At 34.2% G+C, this 19,965-nt stretch overlaps 4 protein-coding genes across 5 annotated transcripts; 3 read left to right on the forward strand and 1 right to left on the reverse strand.

Moving 5' to 3' along the window:
• The first annotated feature begins 1,322 nt into the window (after positions 1 to 1,322).
• On the forward strand, positions 1,323 to 3,488 carry LOC119634063 (prolactin regulatory element-binding protein). Of its 2 annotated transcripts, XM_038027991.1 has the most exons (6): positions 1,323 to 1,727; positions 1,786 to 2,351; positions 2,416 to 2,830; positions 3,014 to 3,176; positions 3,241 to 3,364; positions 3,432 to 3,449. In XM_038027991.1, the coding sequence occupies exons 1-5, from the start codon at positions 1,587 to 1,589 to the stop codon at positions 3,324 to 3,326; spliced, it is 1,371 nt and encodes a 456-aa protein (XP_037883919.1). In that variant the 5' UTR covers positions 1,323 to 1,586; the 3' UTR covers positions 3,327 to 3,364; positions 3,432 to 3,449. The 2 variants fall into 2 exon arrangements, with proteins under 2 accessions (XP_037883919.1, XP_037883918.1); XM_038027990.1 differs by having other exon boundaries at positions 3,241 to 3,488.
• A 165-nt stretch (positions 3,489 to 3,653) lies between these two features.
• On the reverse strand, positions 3,654 to 5,174 carry LOC119634064. Its single transcript, XM_038027992.1, has 5 exons — positions 4,680 to 5,174; positions 4,540 to 4,545; positions 4,339 to 4,462; positions 4,163 to 4,283; positions 3,654 to 4,079 (listed from the first exon to the last, which is right to left on the reverse strand). The coding sequence occupies exons 1-5, from the start codon at positions 5,006 to 5,008 to the stop codon at positions 3,760 to 3,762; spliced, it is 900 nt and encodes a 299-aa protein (XP_037883920.1). The 5' UTR covers positions 5,009 to 5,174; the 3' UTR covers positions 3,654 to 3,759.
• A 932-nt stretch (positions 5,175 to 6,106) lies between these two features.
• Positions 6,107 to 8,750, forward strand: LOC119633295 (probable basic-leucine zipper transcription factor Q). Its single transcript, XM_038026781.1, has 3 exons — positions 6,107 to 6,676; positions 6,733 to 7,015; positions 7,087 to 8,750. The coding sequence occupies exons 1-3, from the start codon at positions 6,312 to 6,314 to the stop codon at positions 7,930 to 7,932; spliced, it is 1,494 nt and encodes a 497-aa protein (XP_037882709.1). The 5' UTR covers positions 6,107 to 6,311; the 3' UTR covers positions 7,933 to 8,750.
• Positions 8,751 to 11,826: 3,076 nt separating this feature from the next.
• LOC119633754 (venom dipeptidyl peptidase 4) lies at positions 11,827 to 18,765 on the forward strand. Its single transcript, XM_038027469.1, has 8 exons — positions 11,827 to 12,180; positions 15,518 to 15,612; positions 15,685 to 15,815; positions 15,879 to 16,464; positions 16,525 to 16,733; positions 17,521 to 18,257; positions 18,319 to 18,530; positions 18,593 to 18,765. Exons 1-8 carry the CDS (start codon positions 11,994 to 11,996, stop codon positions 18,707 to 18,709), a joined length of 2,274 nt encoding a protein of 757 aa, XP_037883397.1. The 5' UTR covers positions 11,827 to 11,993; the 3' UTR covers positions 18,710 to 18,765.
• Positions 18,766 to 19,965: the final 1,200 nt, after the last annotated feature.

Genomic DNA, 19,965 nt, shown 5'->3' on the forward strand with positions numbered 1-19,965 from the left:
GAACACGGTCTCTTTGCAGTTGCCGCAGATAAAGCCTGTCACTAATTGGAAAGATGAACCGTTCGCCCCTCTTTTCAGCATCACGTTGCAATTTGGAATTGTAACATAAAAAGGGCATTTAAAGTATTGATCTATCAAATGTGCCAAAAATGCCAGAATCGCGAGAATTGATAATATTTCTTGCTTCTTCAAATAATTTCAATTACACATATTGAATATATTGAAAAAGAAAAAAGATTGCTTGGCTGATGAGTTGCACAAGCGTGGTATTAATATGAAAGGGCTTCTATTCGATGTAGAGAACTGCAATCGTTCAATTCAAAAACTTGGAAATCGAGTTTGAGATAGCAACCTCAATTTTACATAGTCGGGAAAGAATTTTTTACAAAGAATTAACGGAGGAGCAAGTACGGTCTCTAAGTTTAATGCTTTAAAAAAAACGTCTCAAACAGTTAACAATACTTTGAAGCATATCTAAGTTATAGCTTGCTTCAATGTGTTGATTAAAATGCGTCGTGAGTAGGGGATACGCAATGGTATGTTTAATCTTTGGACGCTGATTTTTCATAAAAAATCGCAATTGTATATTTTAATAACAAATGCGGTATTGGGTGAACACTCAGATTTCCTGACCATCTAAAAGCAAAGAGAGATGACAAAAAAAATTTCTTAGTTCGATTTTAATCACAATATGAGGAGTCGGCTGAGCTCAACTCAAGCTCCCTCGTATTATAGCAAATTGGAAAAAAAAAATTAGTTAAATTCTACAATAAAATATTCAATCAAATTTGCAAGAAGAAGCTTCGGGAAACATTTTATCCACTGTGTTTAAATAATTATTTTTGACTTTACAATGCATTTTTCAACGAAATTTCTAAAGAATACAAAAATCAACAGCCATAAGGAAATATTAAGTCACCTTATTCAACCCGTTCGGCTTGTTTAACGGATTAGCATTTTGTTTTTTTAGTTTATATGCCTTTCACAAGATCAATTTTCAATTTCTACGTTTCCCGCAAAATATAACAGGGTGAACTAAATTAATAGAAAAACTTAAAATAATTCAAGCACAGAGATGTTTCTTTGCTGAAATTCTTAATAATTCCTAACAAAATTTTTTATTGAAATTTAATCTCTTTATTCTACTAGTCAGCGAATAAATGAAATATGTGAGAAACAAACAATTTTCACAAAAACAGGGATGTCACAAAAAATTAATAAGTTTGGCAAAATTTTCCTTACACGCACGCACACACCCACACATAAATTTTGTTCGCATGAAAACTAAGTCCGGGTAAGAGTAAGTCGTTATATGCTAGTAACGAATAACGCAACGTAAGATTACAAATACGTGGTATTTTCTTTGTACAAGTTTCTGAAAGAAAAAAATAATAAAAACTTTTGAAAAATTTAAAGCAACTAATTATTTTGATTTGTGACTTTTAAAACAATTTATATTCCAATTAAAGAAGTGTAGTCAAAATACAAATTTACATAGAGATAGAAAATAAATTACAAATGATTGCATTTTTTTTTAAAGACATTCTAATTTAATTGCTGAAAAGTATTAATAAACTAATCTAAAAATGTCCACTACACGACGTCCGCGTGATGGCCTGTTGGCACGCGTCAATTTTCCTTTATATGCCGTGGATATGTTGACCAGTCGTCATGTTTTAGTGGCTGGTGGTGGTGGATCAAGCAAAACGGGCGTAGCAAATGGTTTTGTAAGCTGTCTGTTCAAATTATGCTATTTATAAATATATAAATATATGTTCGCTTTAGGAGATATATGAAATATTTCATAATGGTCAACACTTTTGTGCTCAAGAAATTGTACGTTACGAAACGGGGGCAAATGTTGTCATGAATTTTGCAGTACGTAACGAAGGTAGACGGGCATTGCTTTGTGCTGGGCAAGAATCGCACTGCCAAATATATTTTGTTAATCCGCGAGTGCTAAGCGATGATGGTAAAGAGGAAGTCTCAATTATTTCAGACTATAAATCTTATAAGGATAATCACGACGTGCGAGCTCATGAAAATGGATTAAGAAATAGAAGAAATACCACATCGAGTGTGGAAGACTTGCCGAATGGTCATACTGCAAGTGCTACAGGAGACAAGCAACCACTGCCTACAGTGCCACCCGATCAAAATTCCAATATGAAGCGACAATTAAAATTCGACATTAAAATTGGTAATTCGGTGCAAAGTGATTTTTTGCCTACAGAACCATTGCAGCGAGTAGTACGTATTGGTCCTAATGGTGATATCATGGTGACCGGTGGAACTGATGGCCATTTAAGGGTGTGGTCATTTCCAAAAATGTCGTTAATAAGCGATATAAAGTAGGTCTCTCCTTTGTCTCTCCTAACACTTACTTAATTTACTTTTCGTTTTTTTTCGCTTAAGTGCTCACACGAAAGAAATCGACGACATTGATATAAGTCCCGATTCAAAATATATTATAACAATTGCTAAAGATCGCTTGGGCATTGTGTGGGATATAAAAACTTCGAAACGACACTACGACCTGAACTGGGAAACACCGGAAGGCATCAAGTATTTGTATAAGCGATGTCGTTATGGAACTATTGAGACGCAACGAGATCAATATCGATTGTTTTGCATAGCGAATCCTTTAGGGAAAGTGGGAAAACAACGAGGTTATCTGCAACAGTGGGACTGTTCCACAGGAACATTGCGGCTAGCTGTAGGCATCGATGAAAGCCTCTCGTCGTTGGCAGTACGCGATGATGGTCGTTTCGTAGCAATTGGGACAATGTTTTCTGGCAGTGTTTCTATGTATATCGCTTTTAGTTTACAGGTAAGCTGTTGAGGATAGAATTGTTTCACAGTCGAAATTCGTAGACTTACATCTCGGGGAAGACAAAAAAGCCTTGTGAGTAGAGCCGGAAATCCTGAGATGTGCTTCTCTTACATCAACTTTTTAAAACAGCTGCCGCAAATTGCTTTTTAACGTAATTCTCTTCAATTTCTTGTTTAACAGCGCGTACTGCATGTCGACAATGCTCATTCTATGTTTGTGACGGGACTGCAGTTTTTACCTGTTACAAATGAAGAAGGTCCGCCAGTATCTAGCGATACGGAAGCTGCTGTTCTATCAATATCTGTTGACAATAAAGTTTGCATTCATAGTTTGCAACAACGACGTAAGTTACTTTCCGCTTTTGATTGCTCTCTATCCTATAATTATTTATTTCTGTTATATTCCAGACACCATTCCTGCTTGGTTGGCCATTATATTAATTGTAATTGTTTTACTGGCAGCATTTACCTTATGTTCATATTTAGGGCTTTAAGCTGTAAAATTTCGATGCACCGATAGGTGGATGTAATTGTAATGGCCATGTGTACGCGATAACGAATATTCGATTTAAAGAATTTTCACCTTTTGTATTTTTTAGCATAAATCGCTTGTTAATCTAAAGATGACGTTTTCTGCATCAGCGTTTATATCAAAAAGAATATATATTACATTTATCGTGTAATTTATTGGCCGTATCTTATTTTCACTATCAAATATTTAGTCAATTTTCACTGATTGTATGAAAGTGTAATTCCCTTGTTATCTTATGAAATCATTTAATCTAGAACCAAAAAAGATTATACGGAAGGGCTCATCTTTTCAATGTCGGCTTGATAAATTAGCGAAGTATATTTACAATAATAATTTAAAATTAATGAATCATGAGAAACTGAAATTAAGAATAAAGCAAATTTGAAATATGCTTTTCAAGTTTTCCCTTTTTCTAATGTTGGTGTGGCATCGTTCTGACGATTACGTATCTTCTGCAAAAGGTCTTCGTGCTGCTTACCCCAATATTGTATCTCTATGTGGAATTTATGAAAGCGTTCCTCCTCGCGGCGTAATTGTTTCAAGTCCTCGTCCCGATCCATGGCTAAACGATTATTTTCAGCACGAAGTTGCTTCAAGTTTTCCTCTGTTAAACGATTAATAGGTATAATACGTGAACGCTTATCACAGCTGAATTGGAACTGGGCTGCTGGTTGGTGCGGTGGCACACTGTTTTCTATTGGTGAAACATTGGCTTCTGAGCAAGTTAAAAATAATAATAAAGAAAAAAAAAACAATTTTTAGGTTTAAAAAAACATTTTTAACAAACTAAAGCTATACCATTCGCGTTTGTGGAACGCATTTGTAGAGGGATCCTAGGGGGTATTTGTTGTGGCTGGCTTCTACTATCTGATACGGATTCAGTTGGCGGATCTATTCTGTCCAAAAGATTTTTAATAATCTAAGAAAATTGAAAAAATTAAAATATCTTCATGGTTGTTTTATTTTTAACATACCCGATTTTCGTGCCAAGGATCATCTACTTCCCACTTGGTCTTCGTGTCTATAATACAGTTTATTAGTGGATATAGACGCCAAACTGATTTGTTACCAGATATATCCATATGCCTTTTTTCTGCCCTTTATGCATTTTATAGAAAAAGCAAAAAATCTTCCCGTTTACATAAAAAAAACCAAATATTGTCTTTTCTACTTACATATATCTGTTGAAAGAGAAGAGAAATGAAATCTTTTAATAATATAGATTGTATAGATAATATATGGATAATATATCATTACGAAAAACTGAATCGAACTCAAACTTTTTACACGAATAGAATAGACGCAAATTTCATACCTGTTAGTTAAAGTATTGATTTTGCGACGGCAATCTTGAGTGTTGACTAGGAAACCGAAACTTTTCATACCACCTACAATTTTGCGATAAACGGGCAGGCATTTGTGAACATCGGTTACTTCGTCTTTGTAGCGTCGCCACAATTCCACTAGACGTAATTCCTCCCAAGAATGCCAATAACGCTGTTTCATTGATTTGGGTACCTTTTCCTCCTCCTTCTGACGATCTTTTGAGGCTATTGCGACTTCTTGGGATGGTGTTGAAATATCTGGTAGTGTTGCATAAGTTGACGCCGCTTCCTGCATTTCACTGATTTCTGTTGAATCCATATTTTACTTTTTAACCCGAACTTCTCGGATTTTCCAAAAATGTAAAAATGTCAAAAGGTGTACGAATAATCCACGACACAGAGATGTATTTCATTAATTGAGACAGAATTGTTAACACGCAAAGAACCTTCGCAAATGTTACACGGTCATAGGGTACAAGTGAGGAGAATTTAAAAATAATAAATAAAATAATCTGGGAGCTGCAGCGTAGGGGAAAAGTACAAAATTTGCGAATTTCGCTTTAAACGATTGCAGAAAGTTTTAGATTTTGAATGACGACAAGTTCTCAAGATGTTGCCATTAGGAGCAAAAATCTATAATAACGCGTCTTTGTTATCGAACTAAAGTAGCCACTTAATATTACTACCACTACTTCGTCCAAACTTTCTTCATTTCAATTGTTTGCATCCACTAATCTCTATTTATAACAAAATCTCTATGTTAAAAAAACATTATGTATAAATTTCTACTATTGCTAGAGCTACAAAAGCCGAAGTTTGATAACTTTAATTGGTTTCATTTTCTTCTGTTATTCAATTTGGTTTGTATCCACAATCCCTGTCCGATTGAGTCCGAGATCGTGTACCCATGCAAACAGGTTGAAAACATTGAAATATCGAATTTCATATATGACAATTCAAACAATAGGAACAAATTAGAAAAGAGAATAATGCAATCAAAACAAAAAGTATGTGTGAAATTGATGTGTTATCATTTCACCAAATATAAAATAACATTATGAGGAAAAAGTGTTTTGGGATGAACAACTAAAAAACCAAGTTGTTTATTCTTGCTAATATTGAATTAGCCATTATTATACCACTAAGCCTTAGGCTTACTTATAAATGTACACAGTAGCCAATAAATACAATACTTCGTATTTTTCATGTACAAGAGGGGCATCGTAATTATCGATGAAGCCATTTAAGCGATTTTTGTTCAATAAGATGTATATTTCAATCGTTTTTAATACAGCAGAAATTACGGTTAAAAAAAATTTGCAATTATTTCAAGTGTATCCTGAAAGTATTGGATTAATTAATCGCTTTTGCTCTTGAGTTAAACGATTTATTGTCATTAATTTAAATATGTTCATATTTTTTGTATACGAAACTTAATGTGTTGAGTGTAAACGCTTTGGCAACACTGCATATTGCATTGTAAATATAAAGAAGAAGAACAGGCAAACGAGAGCAAGTAGAAAAGTATTTTTCGCCGTGTCGTGAGATTTCTTTTGGTACAAAAATTAATTGGAAAAGTTTTTATTTTAATAAATATTTAAAAAGTTTCAAGTTTTACCAAAATGGACGGCAACAGTGAAGAAAAAGAAACTGCCAATGCTGCCCTTGAAGCGGAAGTAACGCCTGCAATAAGTACGGCTGTGGAACAAGTGAAAGAATATGATGATATAGCGTTGAATCAAACTCATCCTGAAGTTGAAGCGGTTCACGATCATGATCCTAAAATTAAACAAAGACGATATTGGACGCCCAAAGAAGAAGAACGTTTCTTTGAAATATGGGGTCGCGAAAATTGGCGCTTAACCAAGCATGGCAAGAATACCATATATTTTGCTCAATGGGCTGAAGAGCTTAAAGACCGTTTCAATATTGATGTTAAATTGGAAGAGATACAATGCAAAGTAAATCAAACAAGAGCCAAATTTCGGTGAGTACTGAGTAGTAGTATATAGTTAGCCTTGGATTACACTTCTTCATCTATAGGCAAGTGAAAAAGCAGTTAGAAATGGATAAAAACACTATACGTTGGAAGAAATATGATATTGTGGAGAAAATTTTAAAAAATCAATATCGCTCCAAAGACGATGAACCAGTACCACCGGAGGCGTTAGAAAATAATCGTGACATGTCGCCTACAGAGTTGCTAAATTCAAATACACGTTCCACCTCGCCAACCAGTATAACATCGAATTCTGTTCAAGAGCAGACTCTAAACGTTACGCTAAATAGCGATCAAAATGCTGGTGAAGACATTAACATGAGTAATGTGTGTATTATGTAAAGAACATTTAACAACTGCTTTTATTTTTACAAATTTTTTAAATTCTTTCCACATAGATTTCTCTTAATGAAAATAATCTGTCAATGGGTTTATTTAACAATGATTCTCAGACCCTTCAAGCTACTTACAGCGCAGAATTGTTTAGCGATCAAATTGATATCAAAGCAGAATTTGAAGAGGATTTAAGGAGAGAAGAACTCAGTAATGAATACAATACAAACAGCTATAATAGTGTAACGTTTCATAATCAAGAAACGAACAGCCAGCAGCAACCACAACAGGAAGAACAAACGGAAGCGCAGTTTCATCAGTTGCAAACAGCTGCGGAGCAACAACAGCAACAACAATTTCAGCAGCAATATCTTAACCAACTACAAGAAAATCAAGGAGCAATACCACCCCAAGTGTATAACAATTTGACAACAAATAATGGTTTAAATATACCTGCCCCCAGTTCAACAATAACAGCAGCTTCAACTACACCAACCGTTCATAATCATAATCACTCATTAATTGAGGCCAGTATTACTACCACAGGTAGCCACAATCACATTACTAATCATATTATGCAGCCACCACGTTCCACTGTTGTTAACAGTGCTGCCATTGCTACTATTGCCACACAGCCGCGTAAACGTAATCGCACCGTGCATCATAACGGACCAGCTCTATCAAATGATAGCCTGGAATCACTTTACATGGATGAAGTGCGCAAAAAAAATGCCATTTTAATGGAACAATGCGAAATATCACGTAAACGATTGCAATTGGAGCAACGGAAAGTAAATTTGATGGAGGATTTCTTTCCAAAATATTTAGATTTGCAACAGCAAATATTGCAAAAGCTGGAAACTGCTAATAATACAACCTCTGGCTCTTTCAATATCAAAATAGAAAACTAGAACAGAAGAAAAAGAAAAGACGAAGAAGCGGAGAGTTATTCCTGAGAGAGGATTAAAGTTACACATTTTTTAAATAGAAAGTAAGATAAATATTTTGATTTTATGACAAGCAAGATTCATGAGACCAGAATTCTCTTCAACTCGTTCCACTTATCCTACTAAAGATTTCCGAAGATTTGTATTTTTCAATGGAAATCTTACACTAATATTGGAAGTGATGTCATTCCGTTTGTAACGCCGACACACTCGCACTGCAAAATTTCTGATCAGTATGATATTGTGAGTTAATTATATTTGTCAATCTTTGCGTCCTTTTTCACAACAAAAAAAAAAAGAAGAAATTTTTGACCCATGTATTCTTACATTAACACGATACACGAAATTTGATATCCATGTTATTTGCATCTATACACACCACAAAGTTTGCTCTTTTTTTAACATACTGATGAAGTTACAACCTGTAGTAGTACGTCTCGGTGTAGAATTTAGGTACTAAAATCTTTCAATAGCTCGCAGTTAAAACTTTCGCGATCAGTTTTGCATCATGCAATGAATTAACAAAAGGTGACGTGTATTCAGGACTGGTCGTAAAGCGAGTATTGTTTTTTTAGTAAGCTTAAGCAGATTATTCCAATTTTGTCTATTCGGCCATTTTATTTTTTAACTTTATTAAATTTGACTTATTCCTGTGTTGATTGGTTTTTAATTGACAGGATTAACATACTTGTAGAACAACTTAATAATTAAGTAATTATTTCGCATATGACGTCAGATAAGAAAAAAATTAAATATAATCTATGTAATGACAACAACAAAAAAAACTTACAATTAATATTATAAAAAGTATTTAAAATGAATTTTCAAAAAAAAAGAAAAGCGTTTTTTTTTTTTTTTGCTATCCATATGTAAAAGCAGTTTCCAAAAATATATTTTTAAAATTTCTTCAACGTCTAGCTTGTTTTGGAATAACGGTTGTCAAATTTTCTTCTTACATCGTTAGAAAACATTTTCAACTAACCATTGTTTGTATTTGAAAAAAAAATTTTTTTTCACCAAAAATTGTGTTAGAAATAATTTATTAAATGTTTAAATAAGTTTTGACGGTATATGCACCATTTATTTGTAACACGCGGATCTATAAGTTAAAGACTCTACAGGATGTATACATTCTTTATCAACTTGACCAACTTACGGTTAGAAAAACTAATCCTTGCGTTTTTCTGTCTTTTTGGCTTTTCTTCGTTGTTGTTGGTCATTGTCGTAAAAGCTAAGATAGGGAGGCATAAACTCTGCATATCTATACTCACTTGATGGCCAAGAGAATTTGGTCACATAGACAAGAGCGATTGTTACCACCTGCAGCTTAGATTCTAACCACTAGAAAAATTGGCCCAAAACTGTATACAAAAATTTACTAAAGCAGCCCGAATGTTCTGTTAAGCAAGGGGTATAAGGAGTCCCTTCTCACCAATAAATAAAAACATGTCATAACTTATAATGTATAAATAAATTTTTGCGTTGGCAACTTATTCCTCCACAATGTACATAATACTCTGCGATTTTACATCCTGTTTTATAGAGAAGGTATCAAACTCTTGTCTAAAGGCAATTATTAATTTCGATATATTTTTTATAAATTTCGAAAATCAAAGAAATTGATTGAAGAGCCCGGCCCTCAAGACGCATATCAATACGAATTTTAGTTGGCGGAGTTACTTACGACCTGCAAATTAATTCAACATAATTTTAGAAATATACTTTCATGTATCCCTATACTATCGATCTATATTCTCATATGCATAAGTATGTATATATATATGTATATATGTATATATGTATATATGTATATATGTATATAAGTATATATATATATATATATATATATATATATATATATATATATATATAGGCAGAACAATGGTGAATATAAAATAATCATTTCAATCGAGTATAATTTTATTGTTGTATATGTTTAAACGGAACAATGAAAGTTTTCTTTAAGTGAAAACATTTTTTTCTCTTAAAAAGTTTTCTTAAACGTATTTTAATTTGATTGGTTTATACAATTAATATAATGAAATAAATATTTTAAAACATTCTTTTTCAATTTGTGCATAGAGAGATTTGAAGAATTTTGAACCTTTTATTTATATACATGGTTTGTAAACATGTAAATATGTATGTACACGCTTAATGAACCACTGAACAATGTGATGTTTTTCGAATGTTGTAAAAACGAAAATTATTGTTATTGTTGCTGGCATAGCGATTCAATATTAGAAAAAGACAGCCATTTGATAAGAGAAGTTGGAAATTATTTGAAACAACGTCGCGTGCCCACATAAATATCTGATAACAATTCAGGCAAGTGAGAAACTTGCGGTTCTCTTTAGGGTAATCTTGTATTCATTTGCCAGAGGTTTATTCTCTCTTTTCATGGTGACATAGATTATGTACTAAAGTTGTCTTCTTGCTTGCAAAAACTTGGAAATGCCTATCGAATATCGAAGGATCTGCAAGTTCTGCACACAACATATATATCGAATTAAGTTCGACAATTGGAAGGGAACGATCCGTTTTATGAAAGTAAAAGAGGAAGACATCAATTTGATTTGAACTCTTGCGTACAGTATAAATTCAGATTTTTGGAAAATAATTTTTTTCCTGGATATGACAAGTTCAAAAAATTGTTTTTCGATATATTGCTATAAGCTCTTGCGCTGATTGATCAAAATGGAATAACACATTTCGCATGCACGGTGTATAACTTTCGGACCTAAGAAGGAGAAAGACATTTACAAATATATTTGCATTTATTGCTAATCTCATATCTCTTTGTTAACTCAAGAGATAGAAGCTGAGATTAAGTAAAATAAATAAAAAAAAACCAAAAAAGAAAAATTGTGCTCGTGACCGAATCTTTCATACCCTTCACCGTGATTCCAAAAAAAAAAAAAAAAAAGAACTAAATTTTCATACTTTATAACATTAGTAGGGCGTGGCTGATATTTTTTATACTTAGAATAGAAGTGGAAATTTATATGATGTATATATCGTACAAGCAAAAGACGCGGAAAGCGAAGGTGTTCACAGTTTTTATTACTTACGAAGGTGAGGGTGTTGCAGGCGTGGCTCTATTCAAATTCTCTTGCAATTGGCGATATCTTCATTTTTGCGAACGGAAGAATGCTTATTACAGATACTATACGGTCGCGCAGAGAGACAGATGGACGGAGGGACTCGAGAAGAATTTATATACTTTCTAAGGTTTTTGAAGCTTGTTTCTGCCCGTCGTAAAGGCTTTGAAAAGAAATGACATTATGACGCATTATAAAATTGAGTAGGCATGGCTAATCTTTTCCATTTTTCTAAGGGTACTATAGCATCGCTCATGGAGTATATCTTCAAATTTTTGTGCATTTATCTGCCGTGGTTGGTGAGTAAGGAACAAAAAAAAGAGTTTTTTATTCTTTCTGAAAACCAGATATAGCTTTACTTTGCGCAATACGTCAGGCGTGTTATTCCACTGATTGGGGCCATTTTCATCATCAACCTGCGCGCAAGAACTCCCAATGTTTATATCAAATTTGAAGTCGAAAGCTTCATTTTTGCGGGAAGGACAACAGGACAGACGGCCAGACGGATAACCGAACAGACGGTCAGACGGACATAATTAAATTGATTTAAAATTTGATGCTGATCAAGGATATACACACCTTGTGAAGTCTTCTGGGCGTTGCAATCGTTTCGATAAAATGAATATACCTTTCATTTTTCGATGCTAGGTATAATAAATAGGCGAGCGAGAAATTGAGCGTTGTATTGTCACGTTACAGTAATTCTCAGTTATCAAAATTGTAACTTTGTTCGAACTCTTTATTTCTTAATAGCGTTTATTTGCTGTGTGAACGTGTTGCGGTTAAGTTCGTCGAAACGAAAGAATTTTATTCGTAATAGTCATTGTTGTTTCTTCAGCTTATTTAATAACTTAACCAAATTACGTCCGGTTTCGATTCTTCTAACCAATTCGTTAATGCAAATTTTTCCCTTTAAATAATTAAATGCATTTGTTAATAGCTTTATTACTATGCTGTACTCTATGGGGTCAGGTGGTGATTGTTAAATGTGGACCGTTACAAACATTATCGGCTGACTCAGGTAATGGTGAGGACAAGAAACCTTGGGATTTAAATGAAGCCATATTTGCTACATCGAAAATACGATCTTTTAATGGTACTTGGATATCCGGTGAGTCGCATAATTACGCTTTACATCGCTATTCAGAATTTCCGTAGGAAATGACAATCATTTTCATTTTTTTCAAATCTTATCATTGCTATTTCTATCACTTATTTGTTGGTAGGATTTTTGAGAATTTATTATTATTATTTATTTTTTTTATATTTTTTTTTTTTTTTTTTTTTTTTTTTTTTTTTTTTTTTTTTTTTTTTGCTAAAGACCGTGTGATTTTATTTAGCGTACGTTATAAATATATGTCAAATAGTCTACGGCTTAACATGGATAAGTGTGATAAGGTATAACGATCATAAGATCATGTATTGTAAATTTTATATAAGTTATAGAAAACTAAACAAAATAAAAAGGTATATAAAGTTCTACTTTATAGTATGTATAATGTGTTTGTCATGGATTGGTAGCCTCAATAGTCTTAGCCTTAATACGTTTTCGCTAGCGATTTTTTTACATTCATTTACTAAACGTTTGAACAGATATGGACATATGGACGAAGATCGGAGAAAGAAAGTCAAATTTAACGAGTTTGATGGAGCCTGTAACAACTCAAGAACATCTTTGCAAATCCATAAAATGATTTAATGAAAATTTATTTTTTCTTTAAATTTTTGCTACCACTTCATACGAGAGCGAGTAATACCGTGTTATTATTTTACCGATTTATTTATATATATATATATTTTTTTGGATCATTTGAAGACGAAATCTGCCTGAAAGCTATTAACAAAATTAATAAGATGAAACTCATCGTACCCTACGCAACTTGTGGCGCACGGTTTATGAAATTTGTATGGACGTATGTAATACGCTGAACGGCTTAAGATAAGCCTGTCTATCCATCTGTCCGCCTAATGGCTGTCCATGTACTTTTGTGTTCAACCTAAAATTCGCAAATTTTTAAGTGGCTTTGGTTAAAGTTGACACACTGACATAGTTTGATCGAAGGGTACTATTGAAAATGGTTCGGATCGGTCCACTTTTCCGCCAAAATTGTAATTTTCAAAATATTTTGACAATATTCGCTTCGTAGTAGTGTTTGGACATTCTAAATTGGTATGAAAAATTTGGTTCGGCTGGAGCAAGTTTTTCAACCCTCTCTCATATAACCGCTCCTACGAAAACTGAACTGAACCTTTACATAGTAGAAAAATACAATTTTTAATATTTCATGGAGAAAATTAATTCAGAATAGTAAATTGATATAAATGGGTACTTTAACGAATTTGGGCCAAGTGGGTCTATTTTTTATTTCTCCAATATGGCTTTCATGAAAAGTATATCTTTGCATACAAATAATGTGCAAATTTGGTGTATTATTACCAAAACGAGTGAATTAGTGTAGGGCATCTAACAGTCGGCCTCGCCAAACCTGTTTGCTGAATCCTCTTCTTCTTTCATATGTGTTACCTTATATCTCATATAAATAAACTAAAGCCAATCGGCGTTCTTCGAAAAACTGAGCTATTACTAATTTTTATATATGATCAAGTGTTTTTGCTATTGCATACCGAGAGGCGTCATTCTAATATTGTCCTTAAAAATGTCCTTTCGTTTACCATTTTGCTATATTCAATTATTGCAACCTTTTTCAGTCTCACGTTTTACTTAAAATGAACATAACATGTCCACTTTCCAATCCATTATTAGAGCTCGAGGTTTATATCGGTGTGAGTCGTACTGACTCACTTGTTACGAATACCTTTAAAACCAAAACATGAAGAAAACATCTGTTAAAAGAATTTAAAAGTTTTTAAGTCCGCGTCGGAGTATATAACATTCAGAAGGGCTTAGAAGGTCAATCCTCGAACTTTGTCCGTCCGTCTGCTGTCGGTCTATATATTTTTGTAGTCAAGCTACAGATCGCAATTTTTGAGACATTTTGTTGAAACGTTTCTTCGCGGAACGACGAATGGTATTTAAAATCGCTCGATCTCTACTATAAAATCAGAAAATAATATATGCAATCGATTAGATTTCGTCTGACTTTTTTCGATTTTCGAATTTTCGAATAAGGTTATTGGCGTTAATTAAAAACCGAAAAATTAACAGCAGAGAGATTTGAAATATAAAGAACTAAATGTCAACTATTTAGCTGTCTCCTTTAATGGGCTGAAGCAGGTGAAGGCAGTTTCTCAATATATCTCTAGGTATCATGCAAACGATGCGGTCTACTTGCTTTTAAAGGTGGCAACATAAATTTGTTAGCATATCAGTTAACAAATTCCCGTTACTTTTTGGGTAGTGTGCTCTTAAAGTATTCTTTTCATTCGATTGCACAAAGTGCGTAATTTTAGTGAGGACAATAATTGTCTATCTATTTGCAATTGTTCGCTTACTCTGTTTAATAAACAATTATACTTTGCTATGCAGTTTCACTTTTTCTTTGCATAATTTTTTGTTTCTGTATAATTGTTTCTTTGTATAATTATTTTATGAAGTGGTGGAGTGAAGATCAGATTAGTTATTCACGTTACGTCATGACGACATAATGAAAACATTTGCCACTAAATGGTCGATGGATCTTATTTCGTAACTTGCTCGTAGCATGTTTGTCACGTTGTTGATGAGTTGTTCTTTTGTTTTTCTTATTTACTTATTTACTTGCGGTTGCCTAATACAAATTTCTTCGGCATTTTATTTATATTATCCGGATTTTTACACTAGCTATACACACACAGTGGTATAGTGTTTGTTAACTATTGTATCGATGAAATCAATTTGAGCTTGTCTGTCTGCCTGTCAACAACGATCTCTGTCTACGTATTTCTCTGTTCGGGAAGCAAATTTTGAAATGTTACATGACGTTTCGTATACTTTCTTGGCCCAAGCATGAAGCCTAATGAGAATGAACTGGACTGTACCTCCTTTGTGATCACTCTTCTTTTCCAAAATTAGGTGTTATATGAAAGAAACAAAAAATCCGAATTTCGAAACATCTCGAGAAAAAGTGATGTGAAAAATTTGGCTCGGAAGGAGCAATCTTTAAATCTCCTTCACATATAATCATTTTTACGAAAAGTAAGGCAAGACAAAAAGACATGATTTTCATCACTTCATGGCAAAAATTTGTGTGTGTGCGAGTAATTTTACATAGATATTAATTGTGCCGCATGTAGAATAAGTAGGCTCACGTCTCGCATTTCAGAATTATGAGAGCAAGCATGAAAATATGTTTTTAGATAGGAAGAAAGTATACTTTTCGGTCTTTTATCATAAAAATTGGTAAAGCATTGCATAAGGCGATGTGATTTAAGGTAATTAATGCTCGTCCTTTTCCATTTTTACTTGTCTTTTCGATTGCATTTGATTTGATGCCATCACTATTTTTCAGATAAGGAATTTTATTACGGCGCTTCCGACAGATCTTTGCACATATATGATGTCGTTGCCGGAACGGATGAAATATTTGTACCATCCAAGATTTTGGTTTGTATTAAAAAGTGATCACTTCTATCTTGAGATCGGTTTTCCGAATTCGAGCTTTCTATGTCGTTTTAGGAGAAATATGGTAAAGGCAGTTCAGCTATTTTGTCGCCCAGTGGTACAAGACTTTTAATACGCTTTAATGTGGAACATATTTTTCGTCATTCATCTGTAGCCAGATACGATATTTATGATCTTAATACGGGGTATATATACAATTGTATATTTCGGCGTTAGTGGTTATGTAAATCATCTTCTCACCTTTTCAGCCTTTCAACTGAGATGCATAACGGTAAAAAATTACAATACTGCATATGGCATCCTCATAACGATGATCATTTGGCTTATGTTTACAATAACAATGTTTTCGTTCATCGAGTTGGTACCGGAGAGGAAATACCTCTTACCAGCGATGGTAAAAATGGAGTAATTTACAATGGTATTCCTGATTGGGTGTACGAAGAGGAAGTATTAAGTAACAGTAACGCGTTATGGTGGTCTCCGGATGGTTCCAAATTGTTAGTAGGTTGGTTCAACGATACCGATGTTGAAACATATAAATATTTCATTTATGGAGAAGCCAACGATCCCGAAGATCAATATCCTACAGAGGTAGATCTTAAGTATCCAAAATCGGGTACAAATAATCCTTTAGTAGCGGTACGATTATTTGATATAAGCTCTTTAGCACCTTCGATGGTGCTAATTACAGCACCTACTGATGTTGTAGGCAAAGATCATATATTGCAGAATGTAAAGTGGACGAATAATGACAAATTTATAGTCACTTGGTTAAATCGTCGGCAAAATATTGCTTCTATTCAGGCTTGTAGCGCAGAGGGTGTTTGCAAAGAGGTACGTTAGTTTGGGTGCGATTAAAATGCAAAGAACTCACAGTTTAAACGTTGAACGCAGGTAAAGCGTTTAAGTGAGCCCGCTGGCTGGATTTCTATGACCAACCTGCTTTGTTTAAAAAGTGGTGAAAGATGTTTATTTTCCAATTGGATTGATAATTGGTATCAAGTTTGGAATCTGAATTTACAAAATGGTGATAATTTATGGACCAGTCGCGGAAACTTTACCGTATTGAATATCTACGGCTACGATGAGGATAAAGATAAATTGTAAACTAGGTTTTTAATTGGCATTTTTATACCCTACACGATGTATTAAGTTTGTGCAGAAGTAACACTATAAAGAACTTGGGACAGATCCAGCATTTATTGTACCGATCGATACAGAATTATATCTATTTTCTGTCTTTGGGTGCGACTGTCTGTCTGATGTCCTTCCATGTCTCGTTCACACTGCAGGGGGAACTTTTCAAGAAATGAACTTTTAACGTAATGATGATACTGTGATGTTTTTGACCAAACTGTCCAAAACTACCGGAAAAGGATGGATCCTCACAGAGCTTCCCATTCACGAAAAGTCTTCATATGAAAACTGAAATCGCATTTGTTAATATGCCTTGGAAACGATGTGGAGAAAACAAACGTAAAAAATTTGAATCACTGGAGACCATCCTTTGAATCCTTTCCCCTGGAAATATTCTTAAAAAAAATTCGACTTTTTGTGACGAAAAAGTTTATTTTTTAGTATTTTGTGATAGAAACTGGTCCTTAAGAGCGATTTGATTTATAAATTTGTTGTGGCAAGTTTGGACGATGTAAGCCCATTTTCGGGCCCTCTTTGGCAAAAAAATGCACATTATCAAACATGGATAATTTCAGGTCAGGTTTTAGGCACCTTTCGTACTCTCATCAAAATTTAGATGGCACCGCGGTACGCATTTTGATATTTTACGACGAAAATCGATCGAGTTAGGCGACATGGTGTAGGGTATTTGCTGGTCGGCCTTGAACGACGTCCGGAATTATTTCATTTTAATTAATTTAATTTTATTTTTAGATATTACCAGGCTACAATGCCGTACGATCCTTCTATATATCACGTATTTAGTAATGAGGATTGTTTGACTTGTTCTTTACGTGACAGTGAAGGTGATTTATGCCGTTCTGCTACGGCTTCGTTTAGCAAAAATTTCACTTATTTTATGGCGACTTGTGCCGGTCCAAATCCTAGTTATAGCAAAATTGTACGAACCGAAACTAAAAATGTGGCCGCTGATTGGGAATTAAATACAGAATTTCGTGAAAAATTAAGCACAAAACTTAGACCGACGATAAAATATATGAATGTAACTTTGGCTGATGGTTCCCGGGGAATAGCTAGATTAAGTTTGCCCCCTAATTTGGATGAGAAAAAGAAATATCCTCTTATTGTATGGGTCTATGGGGGGCCTAATTCGGTAAGAGTGACGAATAGTTTTACCGTAGGTTTTGAGGCTTACCTCACGACAAAACGTCAAGTAATATACGCCCAAATAGATGGTCGAGGCACCGGAAATAAAGGAAAAGCATTGTTACATTCGATCAACAATCATTTAGGTGAATTTGAAGTAGCTGATCAGATATACGTAACCAAATATCTGCAGCAAGAATTGCCTTACGTAGACGCTGAGAACACCGGCATTTGGGGCTGGAGTTACGGAGGTTATTTAACTGCGCGAACTTTGGGCAATGACACGCACGGGGTTTACAAGTGTGGCGTTTCTGTGGCCCCTGTTACTTCTTGGCTATACTACGGTAGAAACGCGTTAAGATATAATCAATATGAAAGGATTTTTAATTTCAGACAATTTTTTAGACAGCATTTATACCGAACGTTATATGGGTTTGCCGACACCCGAAGATAATCTTCGAAAATACATGGAAACCGATGTTTTTGATAATGTTGAAAATTTCCGCCATCATGACTTTTTATTGATACATGGCTCTGCGGATGATAACGTTCATTATCAGAATAGCTTAATGTTGGCCAAAGTTTTACAGCAGCATCAAATAATTTTTGATGAAATGGTAAGTGATTAATGTGAATAGAAAACGACAAAGGAGATGGTACATAAGCCTTATATTTTCAGACTTATACCGACGAAAATCATTCCATAGGTAGTTTTTTGCCTCATTTGTATCAAACTATGGATCGTTTTTGGTCTTCCTGTCTTAATTTGGAGGTTTTTGAAGAATATGAGAACTAAGCTAAATATGTAAATATGTTCCAAAGTTTTAGAAATATTTGATTATTATACAACAAGAAATTTGTTTCATTTATACAATTTCTGGTCAGCTTAAAGAAGGAAGAAACATACGTTTTGTGTAAATAAAAGCCTAGGCTTGTTATACCCCGAAGAATGAGGGGTATATTTAGTTTGTCAAAACGTTTAGAACGCATACAAGGTAGCTTCAGATACGCCATAAAGTGTATATATTCTTGCTCAGCATTGAATTCTGAGTCGATATGTCCCTCTGTCCGTCAGTTCGTCTGTGTAATGTCTGTTGTGAAAATTCGCCTAGTCGCAAAAAAGCAGCTATCGGTTGAAACCTTGTCAGAAACGTTGGAAGTTCTGGTATGCATGGGGGACAAATCTGTGCACGGACACCCCTACACCACCGTGTTTTTGAAAGAAATAAAAAATTTATTGTTTGCTCATTACTCAAAAACTATAGTAGATAAATCTACGAAAATTTGTAAGAGCCATGCTGTAGTACCCGGACAGAAATGGCGAAAAGTGATCACGTCTACGGAATTACAACATATAACAACTTACATTTTTTTCACAACTTTATAATACGCAGAAGTGAGCTTCAAACGAAGTGAGCTTTCAAATTTGGAATGCATATAAGCATGTCCGTCTGTCCGTCCGCCCAACTGGGTAGTATCAGCGATAAGCATTCTCCCAATCGCCTAAAAATTTGCAAAAGTATTTGGAAATTGCTCAAAGGATACGCCTCTAAGAGTCACCTGCTTACGCAATAAAAATTGTGGACACCTTTGCTTTCCGCATTTTTTCGCGTGTTAATTTTCACTTTTATTCTGGAAGCAAAAAAAAAAAACGGCCGCATCCATTCGAGAGTACAAAAATTTAGTTCTTTTACATTTTTTTACTCTTTTCTTTTTTTAGAATAACGGTGGTGAGTATAAAAAAAGTTGGCGAAGTTTGATTATTATTATCTTACTTGTTCTGTTATAACAATTGCGTCTATTAAGCAAATAGGCGTTTACACTGCTTTACATGAAAGGCCAAAATAAAGATACCATTTTTCGGATTTACGGAACGAGCTTAAGCTGACGTTCAAACAGTTGTTTCCACAGCATTCCCTTAAACAGAAACCGAACTCGCACAAGTTTGGAACAAGATAAGACTGCAGCAAAGGAACAACGTGATGATATGAAAAAGCTAATACCTAAGACTATAACAAGTCGCCTCCGAGGAAACACGTGTTCAACACCTCT

Source organism: Glossina fuscipes, unplaced genomic scaffold, assembly GCF_014805625.2.
Source record: "Glossina fuscipes isolate IAEA_lab_2018 unplaced genomic scaffold, Yale_Gfus_2 2, whole genome shotgun sequence".
NCBI lineage: Eukaryota > Metazoa > Arthropoda > Insecta > Diptera > Glossinidae > Glossina > Glossina fuscipes.